This window comes from Salvelinus fontinalis, chromosome 34 (genome assembly GCF_029448725.1).
Source record: "Salvelinus fontinalis isolate EN_2023a chromosome 34, ASM2944872v1, whole genome shotgun sequence".
NCBI classification, from domain to species: domain Eukaryota; kingdom Metazoa; phylum Chordata; class Actinopteri; order Salmoniformes; family Salmonidae; genus Salvelinus; species Salvelinus fontinalis.
In genome coordinates this window covers 31,817,668-31,827,326 of record NC_074698.1, presented here as the reverse complement: position 1 = coordinate 31,827,326, position 9,659 = coordinate 31,817,668, and the positions used below count along the sequence as shown (strand labels likewise).

The following is a 9,659-nucleotide window of genomic DNA, read 5'->3' as shown; positions in this document are numbered from 1 at the left end:
AGGTAGCCTAGTGGTTAAAGTGTGGGGGGGGGGGGGGGGGGGGTACCCTGGTGGTTAGAGCGTTGGACTAGTAACCAGAAGGTTGCCAAATCAAATCCCCGAGCTGATAAGGACCTAGTACAGACAACACCTGCCTCTCAGGTTCTGGACCCTAGACAGACAGAGCAACCTCTCAGAACCTAGAACCTAGACAGAGCAACCTCTCAGAACCTAGAACCTAGACAGAGCAACCTCTCAGAACCTAGAACCTAGACAGAGCAACCTCTCAGAACCTAGAACCTAGACAGAGCAACCTCTCAGAACCTAGAACCTAGACAGAGCAACCTCTCAGAACCTAGAACCTAGACAGAGCAACCTCTCAGAACCTAGAACCTAGACAGAGCAAACTCTCTATTTACACTTTTTTTTATTTTTTATATCTGTCGGTTATAATTTTTTACATTTAATATTTTTTACATTCACAACTTTATATTTACATGAACCCTAAAGAATAAAGACAGACTTTTAGCACTACTAGGTTCTGCATCTCGACCCGCCGTAGAATACTGACGGACACGCATCGTGTCATAGCTGTCTCACAGGTGATGTCACAGGAGTGTGTTGGTCGGCGTGTATGAGAGTCAGAGGTTCTGGTCACGTTGTCGCCCCAGCAGAGCAGAAAGCCCAGCAGAGGTTCTGGTCACGTTGTCGCCCCGGCAGAGCAGAAAGCCCAGCAGAGGTTCTGGTCACGTTGTCGCCCCGGCAGAGCAGAAAGCCCAGCAGAGGTTCTGGTCACGTTGTCTCCCGGGCAGAGCAGAAAGCCCAGCAGAGGTTCTGGTCACGTTGTCGCCCCGGCAGAGCAGAAAGCCCAGCAGAGGTTCTGGTCACGTTGTCACCCCGGCAGAGCAGAAAGCCCAGCAGAGGTTCTGGTCACGTTGTCGCCCCGGCAGAGCAGAAAGCCCAGCAGAGGTTCTGGTCACGTTGTCGCCCCGGCAGAGCAGAAAGCCCAGCAGAGGTTCTGGTCACGTTGTCGCCCCGGCAGAGCAGAAAGCCCAGCAGAGGTTCTGTTCACGTTGTCTCCCCGGCAGAGCAGAAAGCCAATCAGAGGTTCTGTTCACGTCTCCCAGCAGAGCAGAAAGCCCAGCAGAGGTTCTGGTCACGTTGTCGCCCCGGCAGAGCAGAAAGCCCAGCAGAGGTTCTGTTCCCGTTGTCTCCCAGCAGAGCAGAAAGCCCAGCAGAGGTTCTGGTCACGTTGTCGCCCCGGCAGAGCAGAAAGCCCAGCAGAGGTTCTGGTCACGTTGTCGCCCCGGCAGAGCAGAAAGCCCAGCAGAGGTTCTGGTCACGTTGTCGCCCCGGCAGAGCAGAAAGCCCAGCAGAGGTTCTGGTCACGTTGTCGCCCCGGCAGAGCAGAAAGCCCAGCAGAGGTTCTGGTCACGTTGTCGCCCCGGCAGAGCAGAAAGCCCAGCAGAGGTTCTGGTCACGTTGTCGCCCCGGCAGAGCAGAAAGCCCAGCAGAGGTTCTGTTCCCGTTGTCTCCCAGCAGAGCAGAAAGCCCAGCAGAGGTTCTGGTCACGTTGTCTCCCAGCAGAGCAGAAAGCCCAGCAGAGGTTCTGTTCCCGTTGTCTCCCAGCAGAGCAGAAAGCCCAGCAGAGGTTCTGGTCACGTTGTCGCCCCGGCAGAGCAGAAAGCCCATCAGAGGTTCTGGTCACGTTGTCTCCCCGGCAGAGCAGAAAGCCAATCAGAGGTTCTGGTCATGTCTCCCAGCAGAGCAGAAAGCCAATCAGAGGTTCTGTTCACGTCTCCCAGCAGAGCAGAAAGCCAATCAGAGGTTCTGGTCACGTCTCCCAGCAGAGCAGAAAGCCAATCAGAGGTTCTGGTCACGTCTCCCAGCAGAGCAGAAAGCCAATCAGAGGTTCTGGTCACGTCTCCCAGCAGAGCAGAAAGCCAATCAGAGGTTCTGTTCCCATTGTCTCCCAGCAGAGCAGAAAGTCCAGCACTATAGACGAGGAGGATCGGGAGGTGGATCAGGATAATATACTGGAAACAGCAGAGAGCTGGGGAGTGTGGCAGCCCGGAGGGGTCAGAGGTTAGAGGTCAGGCTGGAGTTCAGTATCCGGTCAGTCTGGAAGGACTCCTCTTCACTGAGGCCTTTTTCTGGGCTCTGTGTGTGTGTGTGTGTGTGTGTGTGTGTGTGTGTGTGTGTGTGTGTGTGTGTGTGTGTGTGTGTGTGTGTGTGTGTGTGTGTGTGTGTGTGTGTGTGTGTGTGTGTGTGTGTGTGTGTGTGTTCAGTACCCTGTGGTGATGTTGGTGAGTGTGTGTGTGTTTGAGCCCGGTGCAGTGAAGCTATAGGCAGCGTAGGCCACAGTTGATCCCAACATCAACCCTGTCATGTACGATACAGTCATAGTGTTACCTAGACACAGGGAGGAGAGGAGAGGAGAGGAGGGAGGAGAGGAGAGGAGAGGAGAGGAGAGGAGAGGAGAGGAGAGGAGAGGAGAGGAGGGAGGAGAGGAGAGGAGAGGAGAGGAGAGGAGAGGAGAGGAGAGGAGAGGAGGGAGGAGAGGAGAGGAGAGGAGGAGAGGGGTGGGAGGAGAGGGAAGGAGGGAGGGAGGGAGAAGAGGGGAGGAGAAGAGAGGGAGGGAGGAGAGGAGAAGAGAAGAGAAGAGAAGAGAAGAGAGGGAGGGAGGGAGGGAGGGAGGGAGGGAGGGAGGGAGGGAGGGAGGGAGGGAGGGAGGGAGGGAGGAGAGGAGATTATTATACAGGTTATAGATAGGGCACGGTCAATGTAGAAAATCCTCCTAAATTGTAGGAGGAGATCCTGCTGCAGTTTAGTAGTTTCCAGTATTACAATATAGAGTGTATATACAGTCACTGTATAAAATAAATTATACAAATACTGAGCTATATTTTGTGCACAAAAAAAAAACGTGGAAAATCATATGATTTTAAACTATTACAATTGTTTAGAGAAAGATATTCTGTTTAAAAGGTAAACATTTAATAGTTAAATGTTTTGGCACCCCTGTTTTCAAGACCCCATCACCTTCCCCTTGCGAGGATAACGACACAAACCTTTTCTAAAATGTTTTCTGAGATTGGAGAACACGTTGGGGAGGGATTTCAGACCATTCCTCAATAGATCTTTCTAGATCCTTGATATCCTTCATCTGTACTTATGGACTGGCTACTTCATTTCAAACCACAGGTATGAATGGGTTCATGTCCGGAGACTGAGAAGGCCGTTACAAATAGTGGATTTTGTGGTCAATTTAACCATTTCAATTGATTTTAAAATGTGTGTTACCTCATTTCTATACCCCAGTGAAACAGGAAGCCATGGAAGGCCACAATATAGTTCCTTAAACTGAGATTAATTTCAAACATTAGAATGTTAATGTAGATTTAATTTAGTTAGATTTTATCAATAAGATTGTCACCCCTCTACCTCACCACCCCTCCACCTCACCACCCCTCTACCTCACCACCCCTCTACCTCATCACCCCTCTACCTCACCACCCCTCTACCTCACCACCCCTCTACCTCACCACCCCTCCACCTCACCACCCCTCTACCTCACCACCCCTCTACCTCACCACCCCTCCACCTCACCACCCCTCTACCTCACCACCCCTCTACCTCACCACCCCTCCACCTCTCCAACCCTCACCCCTCTACCTCACCACCCGTCCACCTCATCACCTCACCACCCCTCCACCCCTCCACCTCACCACCCCTCACCCCTCTACCCCATCACCCCTCCACCTCACTATCCCTCCACCTCACCACCCCTCTACCTCACCACCCCTCTACCTCACCACCCCTCTACCTCACCACCCCTCCACCTCTCCACCCCTCTACCTCACCACCCCTCCACCTCACCACCTCATCACCTCACCACCCCTCCACCTCACCACCCCTCACCCCTCTACCCCATCACCCCTCTACCTCACCACCCCTCCACCTCACCACCTCATCACCTCACCACCCCTCCACCTCACCACCCCTCTAACCCTCCACCTCACTATCCCTCCACCTCACCACCCCTCCACCCCTCCACCTCACCACCCCTCACCCCTCTACCCCATCACCCCTCTACCTCACCACCCCTCCACCTCACCACCTCATCACCTCACCACCCCTCTACCTCACCACCCCTCTAACCCTCCACCCCTCCACCTCACCACCCCTCTACCTCACCACCCCTCCACCCCTCCACCTCACCACCCCTCTACCTCACCACCCCTCTACCTCACCACCCCTCTACCTCACCACCCCTCCACCTCACCACCCCTCCACCTCACCACCCCTCCACCTCATCACCCCTCTAACCCTCCACCCCTCCACCCCACCACCCCTCCGCCTCACCACCCCTCCGCCCCTCTACCTCACCGCCCCTCTACCTCACCGCCCCTCTACCTCACCGCCCCTCTACCTCACCACCCCTCTACCTCACCACCCCTCCACCTCACCACCCCTCCACCTCACCACCCCTCCACCTCACCACCCCTCCACCTCACCACCCCTCTACCTCACCACCCCTCTAACCCTCCACCTCACCACCCCTCCACCTCACCACCCCTCTACCTCACCACCCCTCTACCTCACCACCCCTCTACCTCACCACCCCTCCACCTCACCACCCCTCTACCTCACCACCCCTCCACCTCACCACCCCTCCACCTCACCACCCCTCCACCTCACCACCCCTCTACCTCACCACCCCTCCACCTCACCACCCCTCCACCTCACCACCTCATCACCTCTCCACCCCTCTAACCCTCCACCCCTCTAACCCTCCACCCCTCCACCTCACCACCCCTCTACCTCACCACCCCTCCACTCACCACCCCTCCACCTCACCACCCCTCTACCTCACCACCCCTCCACTCACCACCCCTCCACCTCACCACCCCTCACCTCACCACCTCACCATCCCTCCACCTCACCACCCCTCCACCTCACCACCCCTCCACCTCACCACCCCTCCACCTCACCACCCCTCCACCTCACCACCCCTCTACCTCACCACCCCTCCACCTCACCACCCCTCCACCTCACCACCTCATCACCTCTCCACCCCTCTAACCCTCCACCCCTCTAACCCTCCACCCCTCCACCTCACCACCCCTCTACCTCACCACCCCTCCACTCACCACCCCTCCACCCCTCCACCTCACCACCCCTCACCCCTCTACCTCACCACCCCTCTACCTCACCACTCCTCCACCTCACCACCCCTCTACCTCACTACCCCTCTACCTCACCACCCCTCACCTCACCACCTCACCATCCCTCCACCTCACCACCCCTCCACCTCACCACCCCACCACCCCTCCACCTCACCACCCCTCCACCTCACCACCCCTCTACCTCACCACCCCTCCACCTCACCACCCCTCCACCTCACCACCTCATCACCTCTCCACCCCTCTAACCCTCCACCCCTCTAACCCTCCACCCCTCCACCTCACCACCCCTCTACCTCACCACCCCTCCACTCACCACCCCTCCACCCCTCCACCTCACCACCCCTCACCCCTCTACCTCACCACCCCTCTACCTCACCACTCCTCCACCTCACCACCCCTCTACCTCACTACCCCTCTACCTCACCACCCCTCCACCTCACCACCCCTCCACCTCACCACCCCTCTACCTCACCACTCCTCCACCTCACCACCCCTCTACCTCACTACCCCTCCACCTCACCGCCCCTCCACCTCACCACCCCTCTACCTCACCACTCCTCCACCTCACCACCCCTCTACCTCACTACCCCTCCACCTCACCGCCCCTCCACCTCACCACCCCTCCACCTCACCACCTCATCACCCCTCTAACCCTCCACCTCTCCACCTCACCACCCCTCCACCTCACCACCCCTCTACCTCACCACCCCTCTACCTCACCACCCCTCTACCTCACCACCCCTCTACCTCACCACCCCTCTACCTCACCACCCCTCTACCTCACCACCCCTCCACCTCACCACCCCTCCACCTCACCACCTCTCCACCCCTCCACCTCTCCACCCCTCACCCCTCTACCTCACCACCCCTCCACCTCACCACCTCATCACCTCACCACCCCTCCACCCCTCCACCTCACCACCCCTCACCCCTCTACCCCATCACCCCTCTAACTCACCACCCCTCCACCTCACTATCCCTCCACCTCACCACCCCTCCACCTCACCACCCCTCCACCTCACCACCCCTCTACCTCACCACCCCTCCACCTCACCACCTCATCACCTCACCACCCCTCTACCTCACCACCCCTCCACCCCTCCACCTCACCACCCCTCACCCCTCCACCTCACCACCCCTCACCCCTCTACCTCACCACCCCTCCACCTCACCACCCCTCCACCTCACCACCCCTCACCCCTCTACCTCACCACCCCTCCACCTCACCACCCCTCCACCTCACCACCCCTCCACCTCACCACCCCTCCACCTCACCACCCCTCCACCTCACCACCCCTCTACCCCACCACCCCACCACCTCACCACCCCTCTAACCCTCCACCCCTCTAACCCTCCACCCCTCTAACCCTCCACCCCTCCACCTCACCACCTCACCACCCCTCTACCCCACCACCCCTCCACCCCACCGCCCCTCCACCCCACCGCCCCTCCACCTCATCGCCCCTCTACCTCATCGCCCCTCTACCTCACCACCCCTCCACCTCACCACCCCTCTACCCCACCACCCCTCTACCTCACCACCCCTCTACCTCACCACCCCACCACCTCACCACCCCTCCACCTCACCACCCCTCCACCTCACCACCCCTCACCCCTCTACCTCACCACCCCTCCACCTCACCGCCCCTCCACCTCACCACCCCTCCACCTCACCACCCCTCCACCTCACCACCCCTCCACCTCACCACCCCTCCACCTCACCACCCCTCTACCTCACCACCCCTCCACCTCACCACCCCTCTACCTCACCACCCCTCCACCTCACCACCCCTCTACCTCACCACCCCTCTACCTCACCACCCCTCCACCTCACCACCCCTCTACCCCACCACCCCTCCACCTCACCACCCCTCTAACCCTCCACCCCTCTAACCCTCCACCCCTCTAACCCTCCACCCCTCCACCTCACCACCTCACCACCCCTCTACCCCACCACCCCTCCACCCCACCGCCCCTCCACCTCACCGCCCCTCCACCTCATCGCCCCTCTACCTCACCGCCCCTCTACCTCACCACCCCTCCACCTCACCACCCCTCCACCTCACCACCCCTCTAACCCTCCACCCCTCTAACCCTCCACCCCTCTACCTCACCACCCCTCCACCTCACCACCCCTCTACCTCACCACCCCTCCACCTCACCACCCCTCCACCTCACCACCCCTCCACCTCACCACCCCTCCACCTCACCACCCCTCTACCTCACCACCCCTCCACCTCACCATCCCTCCACCTCACCACCCCTCCACCTCACCACCCCTCTACCTCACCACCCCTCCACCTCACCACCCCTCTACCTCACCACCCCTCTACCTCACCACCCCTCCACCTCACCACCCCTCTACCCCACCACCCCTCCACCTCACCACCCCTCTAACCCTCCACCCCTCTAACCCTCCACCCCTCTAACCCTCCACCCCTCCACCTCACCACCTCACCACCCCTCTACCCCACCACCCCTCCACCCCACCGCCCCTCCACCTCACCGCCCCTCCACCTCATCGCCCCTCTACCTCACCGCCCCTCTACCTCACCACCCCTCCACCTCACCACCCCTCCACCTCACCACCCCTCTAACCCTCCACCCCTCTACCTCACCACCCCTCCACCTCACCACCCCTCTACCTCACCACCCCTCCACCTCACCACCCCTCCACCTCACCACCCCTCCACCTCACCACCCCTCCACCTCACCACCCCTCCACCTCACCACCCCTCTACCTCACCACCCCTCCACCTCACCATCCCTCCACCTCACCACCCCTCCACCTCACCGCCCCTCTACCTCACCGCCCCTCTACCCCACCGCCCCTCTACCCCACCGCCCCTCCACCCCACCGCCCCTCCACCTCATCGCCCCTCTACCTCACCACCCCTCTACCTCACCACCCCTCTACCTCACCACCCCTCTACCTCACCACCCCTCTACCTCACCACCCCTCCACCTCACCACCCCTCCACCTCACCACCTCTCCACCCCTCCACCTCTCCACCCCTCACCCCTCTACCTCACCACCCCTCCACCTCACCACCTCATCACCTCACCACCCCTCCACCCCTCCACCTCACCACCCCTCACCCCTCTACCCCACCACCCCTCTACCTCACCACCCCTCTAACTCACCACCCATCACCCCTCTACCTCACCACCCCTCTAACTCACCACCCCTCACCCCTCTACCCCACCACCCCTCTACCTCACCACCCCTCCACCTCACCACCCCTCACCCCTCTACCCCACCACCCCTCTACCTCACCACCCCTCTAACTCACCACCCCTCCACCTCACCACCCCTCCACCTCACCACCCCTCCACCTCACCACCCCTCAAACTCACCACCCCTCTACCTCACCACCCCTCTAACTCACCACCCCTCACCCCTCTACCCCATCACCCCTCTAACTCACCACCCCTCTACCTCACCACCCCTCCACCTCACCACCTCATCACCTCACCACCCCTCTACCTCACCACCCCTCCACCTCACCACCCCTCACCCCTCCACCTCACCACCCCTCACCCCTCTACCTCACCACCCCTCCACCTCACCACCCCTCCACCTCACCACCCCTCTAACCCTCCACCCCTCTAACCCTCCACCCCTCCACCTCACCACCTCTCCACCTCACCACCCCTCTACCCCACCACCCCTCTACCTCACCACCCCTCCACCCCACCACCCCTCTACCCCACCACCCCTCTACCTCACCACCCCTCTACCCCACCACCCCTCTACCTCACCACCTCTCCACCCCATCACCCCTCTACCTCACCACCCCACCGCCCCTCCACCTCACCGCCCCTCCACCTCATCGCCCCTCTACCTCACCGCCCCTCTACCTCACCACCCCTCTACCCCACCACCCCTCCACCTCACCAGCCCTCCACCTCACCACCCCTCCACCTCACCACCCCTCTACCTCACCACCCCTCTACCTCACCACCCCTCTACCTCACCACCCCTCTACCTCACCACCCCTCTACCTCACCACCCCTCTAACCCTCCACCTCACCGCCCCTCCACCTCACCGCCCCTCCACCTCACCACCCCTCTAACCCTCCACCTCACCACCCCTCCACCTCACCACCCCTCCACCTCACCACCCCTCTAACCCTCCACCTCACCGCCCCTCCACCTCATCGCCCCTCTACCTCACCGCCCCTCTACCTCACCGCCCCTCTACCTCACCACCCCTCTACCTCACCACCCCTCTAACCCTCCACCCCTCTACCTCACCACCCCTCTACCTCACCACCCCTCTACCTCACCACCCCTCTACCTCACCACCCCTCTACCTCACCACCCCTCTACCTCACCACCCCTCTACCTCACCACCCCTCTACCTCACCACCCCTCCACCTCACCACCCCTCCACCTCACCACCCCTCTAACCCTCCACCTCACCATCCCTCCACCTCACTATCCCTCCACCTCACCACCCCTCCACCTCACCACCCCTCTACCTCACC

General features: G+C 60.7%; 1 protein-coding gene across 1 annotated transcript in view; it reads right to left on the bottom strand.

Annotated features, from left to right (window-relative positions):
- Positions 1-389: 389 nt before the first annotated feature.
- LOC129833735 (equilibrative nucleoside transporter 4-like) overlaps positions 390-9,659 on the bottom strand; it is a gene marked incomplete at its 5' end in the record, with an annotated part of 30,329 nt that continues 21,059 nt past the window's right edge. Inside the window, 1 exon segment of the mRNA XM_055898517.1 lies at positions 390-2,391. Coding sequence (XP_055754492.1) covers positions 2,264-2,391 — 128 coding nt within the window.